Raw genomic sequence first — 16,716 nt, forward strand, 5'->3', positions numbered from 1 at the left:
ATGCATAGGAACATCAATGGCTTAAATAATTCCACGATGAAAAGAGAACAACAAGTCTAATTCCTACCTAGCTCTAGCCAGCTCATCAATGACACATTTGAAGTGTCATCACTAGACAACATATGGTCATAAGACCAAATTCCCACACCAGATTGGAATATAATGGCTGCACACCTGGTCTTTGGTGTGGACTCAACCATAGAAGCTCATGGACCAAGACTCCCATCCCGCCATCCTTCAAATGAACCTTCTCCTAGCAGCCATAGACCAAGGCCTGTTTGCCACATTTCAAGCCAATTTATCTACATACAAGACTCCTTACCTGATGAAGACTTCACATAGACTAGACTCAAAGACATCGGCTCATCAGAGGTATTTGACCAAGTTAGATTCATGTACTCTCTCTCAGTCAATTGAGATATTAGCTTTAGTCAGTATATAGCAGGATATTTGTATTACATACTTTTCTTTTAGTTTATTAAATTTGTTAGTTAGTTAAACTGGCATTGATTTCAATTGTTTGAACTGATCACCCTATCAACTTACCTGTGGCGCTACCCACTTGATATACAGCCCTCCGATAAAAACAAAAATGCATGAGAATTGTGAGTTATGATGCAACCTTCAACTATCCTAACTGGTGTCAGGAAAAACAGTACTCAAGATCTAACAATCTTGAGACGCATACAATTAAACAGCCATCCAGTGACAATTGAGTGGGACTTACTGTCCTGACATCGGGAAAGGGCCTGGTTTAGAGCTTTACTCTCTAATCCCTGGCTTCTCACAATCACTTAAATGAAAAAATAATTAATTTTTAAAAATTAACTTACCCATTCTGGGTTTAAAGACTCTATAAAACCTTGTAGTGAAAAATCCATATTCATGTTCAATAGCAGAATAAAGTGTTGTTATTATTTGCGCAACAGATACATCTTCTCCCGAACTACTAACTTTTGTCTGTTCTGTAAAAAGAAACCTAGATGGGCAGATAAATTAATTTTATATAAAAATTTATAATATAAACAAATTTAATAATTAGTTTTCAATGAAATACTTGCAAATAAAGTAATTACCTAACAGGAGATAAATGTGCATCTCTTCTAGATGCAGGTGGATTACAAAATATAACTTGAAGCATAGTTTTTATAGCTAATAAATGTTCTGCAAAATATACACTGGCATTAAATGACCATTCCCAATCATGTAGTTTATTACCAAATGTGATGATAACTGTTAAAAAAAATGTATTTAAGATCAGTGAAAATTTTCAGTATTTACCTATTAATTTTCATCAATATGCAATTATTAAATATATTTCATAATAAATATGATATTATATTTTAATATTAAATTTTAAAAAATAACACTTATACTGACTTATTAATGAATTTCTCTAAAAATTATTCTAATAATATTGATAAATGTTAAACTATGACATTGACATTAATCTATTCTTTTATATGCATCAATCACTTCTACCAAAAACTGAACTTTTTCAACATATGCAAAATCAATTAAATACATATTTTGAATGAGGTAGTTATTATCTTCTTATAAAAAATCAACTTTTAATTATGTTTTCAGTTTTCTATTTATACAGTTCCCAACTTATATAGTCTTATAAGATTCTATGCAAGTTGAAAAACCATATACTAAGTTTAAGTCTGAGTATTTTTAGATAATACTGAGAGAGAAATGTTTTGTATGGAACTTGGTTTCTTTCTTTCAATGGGCCTGCACAACATTTACACTAAAATTTAAATTATTAGTGATTTATTTGCATTATCAACATTTAATTCATATTTTGCTATTTTCATAACAAATAATATATTTCTTTCTTCAATTTCTTTAGTAAACAAAGTTTATTAAAATATCCAAGAAACTTGAATGTTCATAAAAAATGCAATTTAAACTTTTATATATTACAAAAAATATTGATTATATTTTTAAAAAACAATATTTGATGACATTTTAACATAAATACATCCTTATAAACAAAAAAAAATTTTTACAAAACTCAGAAACATTAATTTATATAGGCCTAAACACTTCAATGAATGTACCAGTTATTCCTAATACATAAGACAATTCTACTACAGAAAATCTAGCCAGATATGTGTTAAATTTAATAGAGTTACAGACTACATACTGAAAATTGTAAAGTATCAAAAACTGAAACTTTTAATATTTACATCTAATACTTAACTAACACTTAATAGCTGAACTTGTAGCTATTAAACTTAATATTTATTAATTAATTTTTTGTATTTTTGTGTTAACTATATTTTAAATATTTAACAATGTATAAATGATAATTTATTTACAGAATTAAAAATAACTTGAATTTATTATTATTACATTAACAATAATCTGTAAATTTATAAAGAAATGCACAAAGAAAATCTTTGTAATTCATTAAAAAATGAAAACACTCAAAACTTTTAGCATAAATAATAGTGAAAATATATGCTTAAACTTTATTGGTATATACCAGAAAATCTAACTTTCATGAATTTTATGAAAAAGTGACAAATTTTTAACGTAATAATTCTTTTTAAAATGACATTAACAAAAAAATTGAATAAACATCTTCTCATAATTGTCTTTTTAATCACGATATGTTATTTTATATACTGTGGAATTTTTCTTTGTTTTTACTATAAGCTTTGTCTGTATTCATTTGAAAGTAAATAAATAAGTAAACATTCTATAATCAAAATATAAAATGTTTTGCTAATAATTTTGTAAGTTGAATAACTATTACTTTAAAACAGATTAATCATATAATTAAGAATTTACTTACCAAAAAATACATATGACATAAATAAAATTCCACTTCCCACAGATAAACCAACAATCCACATACCAGAAGCAAATGCTAAAATAAAACCAACTGTTGATGATAACAACAACAACAGCAAATTAACAAGCCAGGAGAATTCAAATGTTGGTTCTAATCGTTGAAAAGTAAAGTTACGCATTTCATCTGCAAGATAAATTAATTTACAACGAATTAGTTCTAGATTAGTTAAGTCTTATAAAATTATTATTTAGATTTACCTTCAAGTTTATTAAGTAAAAATGATTTTCCGCTGCCCCATTTTGCATATAGTCCAACACAAATTGGCATAGATAAAGTTGGTTCACTTAAAATATCAGCTAAAGCACTGCCGTATAAATCATACCCCAATAAATTTTCATTGTCTTCATTTGTATTTAATCTGCCTAAAATGATGAAAAATTATATTGTGATAATTAAAAATTTGTGTTAAAATCTAAATGTTAGAACAACTTTCTTTTTCACAAATATATGAAGTAACAAACTATAAATTAATATTTGAAATGTAGATATTGAACTATTTGAAAAATACATACATGCTCCAATACTCCAATATATGATGATTGTTATTCTTTAGGTTCAAACTAGTGCCAAGAATAACAAAAAACAAAACATGAAAAGAAAAACAATTGTAAAATTATGAAAATCAAGAACTGATACAAGGATATGATTTTCTTCTGTAATAATATATTGGAACAAAAGTTTGAAATTACTTAGAATATTTTTTTAATAGAAAATATTCATAGTTTATTTGTGCTAACTAATTTAGATATTCTTTCTGTTTATTTCAAAATGAAATGAGTCAGGAGAAGATAGTGCTAAGCCTCGTTTCCACTATTTCAAGAGAATATGGTTTTAAAGTTTGATTAAATTGCCAAATCACATTCTGTAACCAATGTGTATTTTCAACTTTTTTGTTGTTTTAAAGTTCCTGAATGAGAACATGATTTATGAAGAATTATGGAACACATACTTCATGTTGAAGTCTTTTCAGAGGCACTGTATCAGCTTTTTTTAGCTTGGCACTAGTTTGAACCTAAAAAATAACAATCATTGGAGTATTGGAGCATGTATGTATTTTTCAGCATTTATTCGTAAATTTCATTTGAAAACATTACAATATACAATATACAAAATAATATAAATACAGTAGAGCGTCGATTTTCCAAAAGTCAATCATCTGAAAGAATTCCAGTCGGCAAATTTAAATTTTCGCCAGTGCTGTGGCGCTTCAATCTTTGGCTATGTCTTGGGCTACTCAAATATTTTACGTTTTTGATACTAAATTAACATCTGAGGTATAATTTTTTATTATTTTCATATTTTTCAATATATTTATTTTGTTNTGATTAGTAGAAATTTGATTTTATTGACTCTGACATTACAGAAACATGTTAGAACAATTAAAAATTGTATACCTTAAAATTTATAAATTATATTTATTAATATATTAATTAATATATAATTCATCTAATATTGTATGCTTGTTACAATCTTTAACAACAGGATACAAACATTTAAGAATTGGCAGCAAGTTAGTTGTCTAATTTGCTTTGCTAACAGGAACTTCTTTGAACAAGAAAACTCCTCATACAATACTAACTTTTTCATTTTGCTTTTAATCCCTGTTCTCCTTCAAAACATTTATAAATTATCAAAATCATTATTACTAAATTTCTCATTTTGAAACAGCTGTTTTTTTATTATTATTTTGTCATTCTTATTATATTAATGATTAATTTTATATTTTGCTTATATAATCAGCAATTGGCCAATAGACTTTACATGGTAAACTTTGACCTCAAATATCTTGGCCCATAATTCAAATTTCCAGCTTTGTTGTAACATTGGCCTTGCTGAGTTGTATGTATTTGCAAAAAATCATCTTTAGTAGTTGTGCAGTGCTTTAAATTTCAATCACAGACAAAACACTTTGACTTATGCAGAGTTCTGCTCAAAAAAACAATACAATACATTAAATTTCTGTAAATAATTCACATACATTTACCATACAAAAATTTTGTTTTATGACTAAATAAGTGATTGAAAATAACTGATCAACAGATAATGATGTTACTTTATCAACAATTATTATATTAAATATTTCTGCTGTTATAACTTATTAAAATTTTCAAGTTTAAAAAAGTAATAAAACCAACTTATTTCCAATCAGCAGGTTATTTAATAGAAAACATATTTTTGATCACTCTTGAGGCTGTATTCAAAATCAAGAATTAAGAGTTAGAATTAGAAATTACTCAATTACTATTCACTTTACTTTTAAGTACATGCTTATTGTTTAACTTCTAACTCTAATTTTTGATCCTTCATTTGTGAATGTAGGCATTAGTGATTATCATCAGGTTCTAATGAAGTTTGATTGAATATCAAACTGAAACATCTTGTAAATTTAAATTTGCATGATGTAATCTAAGAAAAGAAATAAGTTGACTATTTTGTTATACAGTAGAATTCACTTAATGCAATCACTTTGGGAGTCATCTAAATTGATAACAATAACAGAGTGATACCATTATGATTAGTAGAAATTTGATTTTATTGACTCTGACATTACAGAAACATGTTAGAACAATTAAAAATTGTATACCTTAAAATTTATAAATTATATTTATTAATATATTAATTAATATATAATTCATCTAATATTGTATGCTTGTTACAATCTTTAACAACAGGATACAAACATTTAAGAATTGGCAGCAAGTTAGTTGTCTAATTTGCTTTGCTAACAGGAACTTCTTTGAACAAGAAAACTCCTCATACAATACTAACTTTTTCATTTTGCTTTTAATCCCTGTTCTCCTTCAAAACATTTATAAATTATCAAAATCATTATTACTAAATTTCTCATTTTGAAACAGCTGTTTTTTTATTATTATTTTGTCATTCTTATTATATTAATGATTAATTTTATATTTTGCTTATTAAAGCTTATATAAACAATGGAAAAAACTGAAAATGTTTATTAAGTTTTTAATTTTCTGTACTTCATAAATTTTTAATACAAAGTTCTCATGCCTTCATAAGAGATATTGATATATGTGTTTAAAAAAAAAATTATTTTTTTATTATGTTATGACACTCTTATTTATATTCATAGAGAAATGTTTAAAAACTTTATAAAAAGTTTAATATTTAATAATAAAACATATATAAATAATTTTCATTATTTTAGAGCCAGATGATATACAAAAATGACAAATGCTATTTATTTTAAATTAATACTAGAAAAGTTAATATATAAAATTTTAACTACTTTTTCTAATCAGACCAATTTATAGTTTATCTTAAAAACTACTTTTATATTTAACTAAATTGTCTAAAAATTAAAAAAATAATAATTATTATTATTATCTCTTTTTTTTATTTTTGAAAATACCAATTATTTTAAACACCATGAGAATTAGTTTAAATTTATATTTGAAAAATGAAAAGAGCATGTTTATGATCAAGTAATAGTAAATCCCTATAGAATACTCTTTATTTAGTGTAAAAAAATTATATTATTCTTGAAGAAAAAAATTTAACACCAGAATTTCTAGAAACACTTTATGAGCAATGCAAATGTTTACTCATTAAACTTTTTCAGAAAACTTTTAATTTTTTTCCTAAATATAAAATAGTAAATTGCTTCTGCTTATAAGCTAAAATGTATTAATCCACAGCCAATGGTTTTTATTGTTAAGGTTAAATTTCAGAAGCCAATGAAAGGTATTTGCAGTAAAATGCAATTTTTCCATATAACTGCTTGACTATAGCAATCTTGAATTTGTCATTATACATATAGTAATTTAAATATGACTTTTTGTGCAATTATTATTATTTAATTAATTCCATATTAATTATATTTTATAAAATAAAAATCGTGTATAAATAATAACCTGAAAAAAATAATCAGAAATCCATAATACTAAAAATCTTTATTTTTTATACAAATATTACAAAAAAACACACACACATACACCCCTAAGTAAGCAAACATTTAATCAATGTATTTTCACAATTAACAAAAATTAAGAATTTTATATTAATGCAGTAATCCCTCCATTAGGACAAATCATTGGTTCCATGAAATATGGAGCATAAATGAAAACTACATAAACGGAGTCATGGAAACTGTTTAAAATAGGAATCTTATATTCTCAAATACAGTATTTTATTCTTACTAGTGTAGAAAAGTTTTGACTAAAGTTTTTTTCTAGATATACATCTATATAAGAGGTTACTGTTGTTTAAAAAAAAAACACTTTTTCATGTAACTATCATTTATTTCCACAAAGTTGATTATTATTCATTTTTCAACCATGCTGAAGTGAATTTATGTAAATAGAGACTGCATAAATGGCGGGATTACTGTATCATATAAATTGGTAAATTTATCAATTAACTGCAAAAAGAATGATTAGTAAGTATATAGAAGAAAATTGTATGGTTATGTTTTAATTAAAAAAAACAATTAGCTTGAAAAATAACAACACACATTAACACTTTACTATTATTTGTTCTCAATTACCAAAGAACTTCCTTTTGAAACATATAAATACAGTAGAGCATCGTTTATCCAAATCAATTGGGGACTGAGGTTGTTCGGATAACTTATTTTTCGGATAACCGATTATGTACAAAAAAATATATTAACCTATCCCATGTTGAAATTTTTCTCTGTTGCATGTCACTTCGCGTTGAATTTTCGTCGCTGTTAAGCCTAATGTAAACTTTTTAAAATAATAATCGTGGCTATTGTATTGTTAAAAATTATACTTTAGAAGTTAATCTAGTATCAAAACTGTTTGATTCAGCACGACACACAGTCCTCAGAAAAACACCACACAAAAGTGCCAGTGCTGCCAGCTAAAGCACACACACACCAACAAAAAAATATTAAAGTAGCCCAAGATATAGCCAAAGATTGCAGTGCAACAGCATTAGTGAAAATTTAAATTTGCTGACTGGAATTCTTTCGGATAACCGATGTTTTGGATAACCAACTTTCAGATAAACAACACTCTACTGTATATTTATTTTTTATGCTAAAAGCACTATTATATAGATTTAATAAATTTTAACTTAGTTATACCTTAATAATATATTCAAAGAATCATTAATAATTTATTCAACTATTATTAAATTTACAAATCTTTCTTACCTTAATGATAACATGTGGATCTATTGCAAGAATAGTAACAAATGGTAAATTTGGATCAGAAAATAATAAATGCACTGCATCCAGAACTTTCAACACTTTTTCTTGCTCACAACTATCTAGACCATCAACTACTACTACTAATCTTGTCTGTTGTCCAACAAATGCATCCATGCACTGAACCTTTAATAAAATAAAATTAATACAACAATTTTAAATTGAAAACTGCTACAGAAATTTTATTTAATCAATATTTAACTCACCATTAAAGTCATTGTTTCTACTTCATTTTTAAGTTTTTCTAGGTAACTGCTAGTATGAGATGTCACAAGTTTAACACGACGATAATTTGAAACTAATAAAGTTATTATCATTCTATACCATGTATGAATATTTGTTAATATAACAGCTCCTACAATACATCCAAGTGCAATAACACTTGGTTTCATAAGATAATAATTAGGATATTCATTTTCAGTGCTATTTGTGATCTTATAAATTTTGAAATCCTGTTGAATTCCTGAAACTAATAGCAATATGCAACAAATATAAATAGAAACTACTATGAAGAGTGCCACAAAAACATTTGGAATACAACATAATCTTCGATATTTCCAATTACTTCCAGACACTAAAAAAAATAAATAATAAGAAAATTAATAAAAAGATTTTTTTCACTGATTTATTAAAATGTTAAAACATCATTGAACTGTTATTGATTTTAACTTTATTAATGCAAATAATCTTTTGAACATATTTATAATAATCTTTTGTAACTTAGAATTAAATTATATTCTATATATATGTTCTATATATATTCTATAAAAAAAAAAAAAAAACATTAATTTACAATGAAAGACAAGTTTCATTGTAAAAATGTTTAAAATTTATTATGTGAGATCCAGGAGTTAATTGTTCAATTAACGCTGATGTGGGAGAAAAGTTTTTTCTGATTTATGGTATTCTCATCTCCCATGAGTTCGATAAATAAAAGACGAGTAAACATTAAGTCAAACCATCAACAATCATTCAAAATCGTCAATACTATTCAGTTGTTAATGCATAGGAACATCAATGGCTTAAATAATTCCACGATGAAAAGAGAACAACAAGTCTAATTCCTACCTAGCTCTAGCCAGCTCATCAATGACACATTTGAAGTGTCATCACTAGACAACATATGGTCATAAGACCAAATTCCCACACCAGATTGGAATATAATGGCTGCACACCTGGTCTTTGGTGTGGACTCAACCATAGAAGCTCATGGACCAAGACTCCCATCCCGCCATCCTTCAAATGAACCTTCTCCTAGCAGCCATAGACCAAGGCCTGTTTGCCACATTTCAAGCCAATTTATCTACATACAAGACTCCTTACCTGATGAAGACTTCACATAGACTAGACTCAAAGACATCGGCTCATCAGAGGTATTTGACCAAGTTAGATTCATGTACTCTCTCTCAGTCAATTGAGATATTAGCTTTAGTCAGTATATAGCAGGATATTTGTATTACATACTTTTCTTTTAGTTTATTAAATTTGTTAGTTAGTTAAACTGGCATTGATTTCAATTGTTTGAACTGATCACCCTATCAACTTACCTGTGGCGCTACCCACTTGATATACAGCCCTCCGATAAAAACAAAAATGCATGAGAATTGTGAGTTATGATGCAACCTTCAACTATCCTAACTGGTGTCAGGAAAAACAGTACTCAAGATCTAACAATCTTGAGACGCATACAATTAAACAGCCATCCAGTGACAATTGAGTGGGACTTACTGTCCTGACATCGGGAAAGGGCCTGGTTTAGAGCTTTACTCTCTAATCCCTGGCTTCTCACAATCACTTAAATGAAAAAATAATTAATTTTTAAAAATTAACTTACCCATTCTGGGTTTAAAGACTCTATAAAACCTTGTAGTGAAAAATCCATATTCATGTTCAATAGCAGAATAAAGTGTTGTTATTATTTGCGCAACAGATACATCTTCTCCCGAACTACTAACTTTTGTCTGTTCTGTAAAAAGAAACCTAGATGGGCAGATAAATTAATTTTATATAAAAATTTATAATATAAACAAATTTAATAATTAGTTTTCAATGAAATACTTGCAAATAAAGTAATTACCTAACAGGAGATAAATGTGCATCTCTTCTAGATGCAGGTGGATTACAAAATATAACTTGAAGCATAGTTTTTATAGCTAATAAATGTTCTGCAAAATATACACTGGCATTAAATGACCATTCCCAATCATGTAGTTTATTACCAAATGTGATGATAACTGTTAAAAAAAATGTATTTAAGATCAGTGAAAATTTTCAGTATTTACCTATTAATTTTCATCAATATGCAATTATTAAATATATTTCATAATAAATATGATATTATATTTTAATATTAAATTTTAAAAAATAACACTTATACTGACTTATTAATGAATTTCTCTAAAAATTATTCTAATAATATTGATAAATGTTAAACTATGACATTGACATTAATCTATTCTTTTATATGCATCAATCACTTCTACCAAAAACTGAACTTTTTCAACATATGCAAAATCAATTAAATACATATTTTGAATGAGGTAGTTATTATCTTCTTATAAAAAATCAACTTTTAATTATGTTTTCAGTTTTCTATTTATACAGTTCCCAACTTATATAGTCTTATAAGATTCTATGCAAGTTGAAAAACCATATACTAAGTTTAAGTCTGAGTATTTTTAGATAATACTGAGAGAGAAATGTTTTGTATGGAACTTGGTTTCTTTCTTTCAATGGGCCTGCACAACATTTACACTAAAATTTAAATTATTAGTGATTTATTTGCATTATCAACATTTAATTCATATTTTGCTATTTTCATAACAAATAATATATTTCTTTCTTCAATTTCTTTAGTAAACAAAGTTTATTAAAATATCCAAGAAACTTGAATGTTCATAAAAAATGCAATTTAAACTTTTATATATTACAAAAAATATTGATTATATTTTTAAAAAACAATATTTGATGACATTTTAACATAAATACATCCTTATAAACAAAAAAAAATTTTTACAAAACTCAGAAACATTAATTTATATAGGCCTAAACACTTCAATGAATGTACCAGTTATTCCTAATACATAAGACAATTCTACTACAGAAAATCTAGCCAGATATGTGTTAAATTTAATAGAGTTACAGACTACATACTGAAAATTGTAAAGTATCAAAAACTGAAACTTTTAATATTTACATCTAATACTTAACTAACACTTAATAGCTGAACTTGTAGCTATTAAACTTAATATTTATTAATTAATTTTTTGTATTTTTGTGTTAACTATATTTTAAATATTTAACAATGTATAAATGATAATTTATTTACAGAATTAAAAATAACTTGAATTTATTATTATTACATTAACAATAATCTGTAAATTTATAAAGAAATGCACAAAGAAAATCTTTGTAATTCATTAAAAAATGAAAACACTCAAAACTTTTAGCATAAATAATAGTGAAAATATATGCTTAAACTTTATTGGTATATACCAGAAAATCTAACTTTCATGAATTTTATGAAAAAGTGACAAATTTTTAACGTAATAATTCTTTTTAAAATGACATTAACAAAAAAATTGAATAAACATCTTCTCATAATTGTCTTTTTAATCACGATATGTTATTTTATATACTGTGGAATTTTTCTTTGTTTTTACTATAAGCTTTGTCTGTATTCATTTGAAAGTAAATAAATAAGTAAACATTCTATAATCAAAATATAAAATGTTTTGCTAATAATTTTGTAAGTTGAATAACTATTACTTTAAAACAGATTAATCATATAATTAAGAATTTACTTACCAAAAAATACATATGACATAAATAAAATTCCACTTCCCACAGATAAACCAACAATCCACATACCAGAAGCAAATGCTAAAATAAAACCAACTGTTGATGATAACAACAACAACAGCAAATTAACAAGCCAGGAGAATTCAAATGTTGGTTCTAATCGTTGAAAAGTAAAGTTACGCATTTCATCTGCAAGATAAATTAATTTACAACGAATTAGTTCTAGATTAGTTAAGTCTTATAAAATTATTATTTAGATTTACCTTCAAGTTTATTAAGTAAAAATGATTTTCCGCTGCCCCATTTTGCATATAGTCCAACACAAATTGGCATAGATAAAGTTGGTTCACTTAAAATATCAGCTAAAGCACTGCCGTATAAATCATACCCCAATAAATTTTCATTGTCTTCATTTGTATTTAATCTGCCTAAAATGATGAAAAATTATATTGTGATAATTAAAAATTTGTGTTAAAATCTAAATGTTAGAACAACTTTCTTTTTCACAAATATATGAAGTAACAAACTATAAATTAATATTTGAAATGTAGATATTGAACTATTTGAAAAATACATACATGCTCCAATACTCCAATATATGATGATTGTTATTCTTTAGGTTCAAACTAGTGCCAAGAATAACAAAAAACAAAACATGAAAAGAAAAACAATTGTAAAATTATGAAAATCAAGAACTGATACAAGGATATGATTTTCTTCTGTAATAATATATTGGAACAAAAGTTTGAAATTACTTAGAATATTTTTTTAATAGAAAATATTCATAGTTTATTTGTGCTAACTAATTTAGATATTCTTTCTGTTTATTTCAAAATGAAATGAGTCAGGAGAAGATAGTGCTAAGCCTCGTTTCCACTATTTCAAGAGAATATGGTTTTAAAGTTTGATTAAATTGCCAAATCACATTCTGTAACCAATGTGTATTTTCAACTTTTTTGTTGTTTTAAAGTTCCTGAATGAGAACATGATTTATGAAGAATTATGGAACACATACTTCATGTTGAAGTCTTTTCAGAGGCACTGTATCAGCTTTTTTTAGCTTGGCACTAGTTTGAACCTAAAAAATAACAATCATTGGAGTATTGGAGCATGTATGTATTTTTCAGCATTTATTCGTAAATTTCATTTGAAAACATTACAATATACAATATACAAAATAATATAAATACAGTAGAGCGTCGATTTTCCAAAAGTCAATCATCTGAAAGAATTCCAGTCGGCAAATTTAAATTTTCGCCAGTGCTGTGGCGCTTCAATCTTTGGCTATGTCTTGGGCTACTCAAATATTTTACGTTTTTGATACTAAATTAACATCTGAGGTATAATTTTTTATTATTTTCATATTTTTCAATATATTTATTTTGTTTGTACAAAATAAAAAAATAATTTTTAACGAAACAATAGTCTTCGTTAGGCTTAACATCGACAAAAATTCAACGCGAAGCGACACGCAACGGAGAAAAATTTTGACTTCAGATACGTTAAACTATTTTTTCGTACGTAAATCAGTTATCCGAAATATCAGTTATCCGGACAACCCCAGTCCCCAATTGATTCGGAAAATCGACGCTTTACTGTATTAACTTATAACTTTATGTGATATCTATGGATCAAGGACCTTATTGCTTTTTGAACAATAACAAAAGTAAAAAAAAAAAACTGGAACACACAAGAAATTAGCTAAAAATAACTTAAAAAAAGACAGTTTCATATAATAACTCTTCAACTAAGTAGAGATCTTGTAACACTAAGAAATTTGGCTTCTTGCATATTAGCCTGAAAAGACAAAATGTAGTGAGTATGTGTGTGAGTTTTATAACTACCTTCATACTTAGGACTGTCAGACATAGACCATACATATTTAAGTGTTGAGGAAAAAGTCAGTAGTCAGGTTTTGTAAATATGGGGAAAACAGTGCCAAGTTGCATTTGTTTTCTTTAAACACTTAATGTTAATCTAATCACAAAATCTAAATCATTTTCATGCAAATGATCATGATTACTAAAATTACAATCAAAAATTAATTTCATTTGTGAAAAAGAAGCGAGTGCCTGCAGATGAAACATAGATCATCATATTTTAGGATAAAGAAAATGCCAAGCCATACTTACCTCAGTTTAACTCTTTGTAGTTGAAACATCAGTGCCTAGCAGTTGATAATCAGAATCCATGTCTTCATTGATTGACAAATCGCCTGATTCATTATTCAACTGAATTTGTGACCTATCTGCCAAGGTACTGCCTCTAATGATTGATGATTGACACTGTCTTGGTGTCAGAAACTTCCAGAATTGTTTGGGCCAATATGAAGCTAAATGTCATATACCATTATCTATTTGCATTTTCAGGAAATTCTTGAATCTACATTCTGGCCTACTGTGTTTACATGTAGATGGCATGATTAGTTCAATTTGTCCAAAAATGTGGCTTGGCATTATCTTGCCCCAACCCTTTCAAGTGTTAACTGATTGTGAAAAAGGAATAAATTAACATACCACCAAAATAGAAAAGCAGAATATGAAATTGCAAAATTATTGCAACCAAAACAGAACCAAAACAGTTATTCACAATTATTTAAAAGATCCTGACAATTATAGATGGAAATCATATATAGGATGACCATCAAAGTCATCTGCCAGAGCAAACGAATGATTTTGAGATGTGCATGCACCACAAATGAGTCTGCTGCAAACATTACAAAACAACTGGTCCTTCCAGTTAGCTCAAGAACTACTCAGAATAATGGTAACATTGGATGATTTTCAGCATGTGAAAATGAAATAAAAACCACAACAAAACAAAAAAAGCACATTTGCTGGTCAGATTCACTTTTGCAAAGACATGTTTCAAACAATAAATTTTGGGAAAATATTGTCTTTAGTGATGAGAAAAATTTAATATTGATGGTTCTGATAAACGTCATTGCTTTGGCATGGCATTTGAAAAGACACACAGCTGCTTTCTCATCCAATTCAGGGTGGAGGTTTAATTACAATCTGGTGTGCTTCTATAGCACAAGCAAAATCAAGTTTGGCATTTGTTTTTCCAAGAGGAAACACTGATCATCATCAAAACATTCTTGGAAATCATCTTTTGCTATTAAGAGACAAGCTAAAGAATGCAAACTTTACACTTTAGCAATATAATGGTACATTATTTTGCTAAAACGGTCCATGGTACATATTTGACTATGGAATAGTTAACAAAGAACAACATTGAAAAATTGAAATAGCCAGAAACTAGTCTGATCTAAATACAATAATCTCTGGGTTAATTTTGCATACATCAAGGAACTCAATGAGGCATAATTTCTGCTTGAAATAATATTCCTTCTGGAATGTCTGTCATCTCTGAAAATTCTATGTATGTATTGTGATTATTATAAATATAGTTTTATTTTATTTATAACATTTATATTAATTTGTAAAGCTGGTCTCAAATTTTTGTCCAGTGTATTATTACAGAAAAAAAAATTAAATTTATTTTTTTTTGTAAACATATTAAAAACAAACAGTGAAACTTATTAAAATAAATTTATGTTTGTATGCTTTGTTTAGTCATTCAGTTATGACTTTCCCACAGAATCTTAATAAGAAAATCATAAGTAGTCTTAAACTTTTATCTTGCACTGTACTCTATATAGTATGAGATTATTATTAATATATTTGCTAATTTTTAAAAAATATCATAAAATAAGTTAAATTATAAATTTATGTAATCAGAATAATATATTCAGAATGTATTTTAAAAAATCTAATTAAAATTATGACATGTTAATTTCTTCTTGAAAAGATACAAGTTAAAAATATATAATATTTTTATTTAAATATATTGCATGATATAATTTAATTTTACATTTAATATTATGCATAAAATTATACTTACGAGCACCAAAAATTTGGGCCAAAATACTTTTATGCTGATTAGTATCAATATTATAAGGTGTTTCTCCTGCTCTATTAGGTCTATAAAGTAGCTGACTATTTTTAGGATTTCTTAACAANCTAGTCAGCAATTTGGCGTTCTCATGCCATTATTATCGAAGTGTTAAGACGAGTTTCATTCGCCGATTTATGAAAACTTTTATGTAAATAACACAAGTCAACAGTATTGGTGCCCAGGTATTTTCAGCTGATTTCATATGAATTTGATGTCCTGAATTCAAATATGACATCAGTTTTTGCCTAGGAGCTCTAATTTTTAAGATATAGCATTATAGCGAAATATACGTTTCAATATCTTAAGTTAAATCCATGGATGAAGTAAAAAACTAAACACGAAATTTTTATTATTATATTATGCAAATATTATTCTATATAAAGATAGAGGAAAAAGTCATCAATAAAACTAAACAGTTACACATTGAGGAAGCTTTATTTCCATGACTTTCGTGAATGTATTTTGGAGCAATCCCTTTATATTATGCAAATATTATTCTATATAAAGATAGAGGAAAAAGTCATCAATAAAACTAAACAGTTACACGTTGAGGAAGCTTCATTTCCATGACTTTCGTGAATGTATTTTGGAGCAATCCCTTTCTAAACTCCAGCAGTAATCTGCCAGCATATGCGTATCCCATCTTCCTTGGTAGCGGTCCTCCATAGTTTTAATATCCTGGTGAAATCTTTCACCTTGTTCTTCACTGGTGTCTCCTAAATTTTCAGGAAAACGGTCTAAGTGACTGTGTAAATAGTGCACCTTAATACTCATATTATACCCAAGGAATTTGAAACTGTTAAGCATCTCGTTTATCAGTTCAACATAATTTTCAGCTTTGCATTTGCCTAGAAAATTTCTGACAACTGCAACAAATGTAGTCCAGGCTTTT

The 16,716-nt window shown here is 26.8% G+C and overlaps 1 protein-coding gene across 1 annotated transcript in view; it reads right to left on the reverse strand.

Annotated features, from left to right (window-relative positions):
• Positions 1-16,716, reverse strand: part of LOC111633622 (kinase D-interacting substrate of 220 kDa-like) — a 69,419-nt gene that overhangs the window by 23,660 nt on the left and 29,043 nt on the right. Inside the window, exons 9-21 of the mRNA XM_023378227.1 lie at positions 15,771-15,909; positions 12,128-12,292; positions 11,871-12,053; positions 10,141-10,297; positions 9,898-10,043; positions 8,270-8,637; positions 7,997-8,189; positions 4,851-4,918; positions 3,816-3,878; positions 3,064-3,244; positions 2,807-2,989; positions 1,077-1,233; positions 834-979 (exon numbers count right to left, since the gene is read on the reverse strand). Coding sequence (XP_023233995.1) covers positions 834-979; positions 1,077-1,233; positions 2,807-2,989; positions 3,064-3,244; positions 3,816-3,878; positions 4,851-4,918; positions 7,997-8,189; positions 8,270-8,637; positions 9,898-10,043; positions 10,141-10,297; positions 11,871-12,053; positions 12,128-12,292; positions 15,771-15,909 — 2,149 coding nt within the window. The remainder of the gene's footprint in view (positions 1-833; positions 980-1,076; positions 1,234-2,806; positions 2,990-3,063; positions 3,245-3,815; positions 3,879-4,850; positions 4,919-7,996; positions 8,190-8,269; positions 8,638-9,897; positions 10,044-10,140; positions 10,298-11,870; positions 12,054-12,127; positions 12,293-15,770; positions 15,910-16,716) is intronic.

Source organism: Centruroides sculpturatus, unplaced genomic scaffold (assembly GCF_000671375.1).
Source record: "Centruroides sculpturatus isolate CEXI.00-Female unplaced genomic scaffold, Cexi_2.0 scaffold844, whole genome shotgun sequence".
NCBI lineage: Eukaryota > Metazoa > Arthropoda > Arachnida > Scorpiones > Buthidae > Centruroides > Centruroides sculpturatus.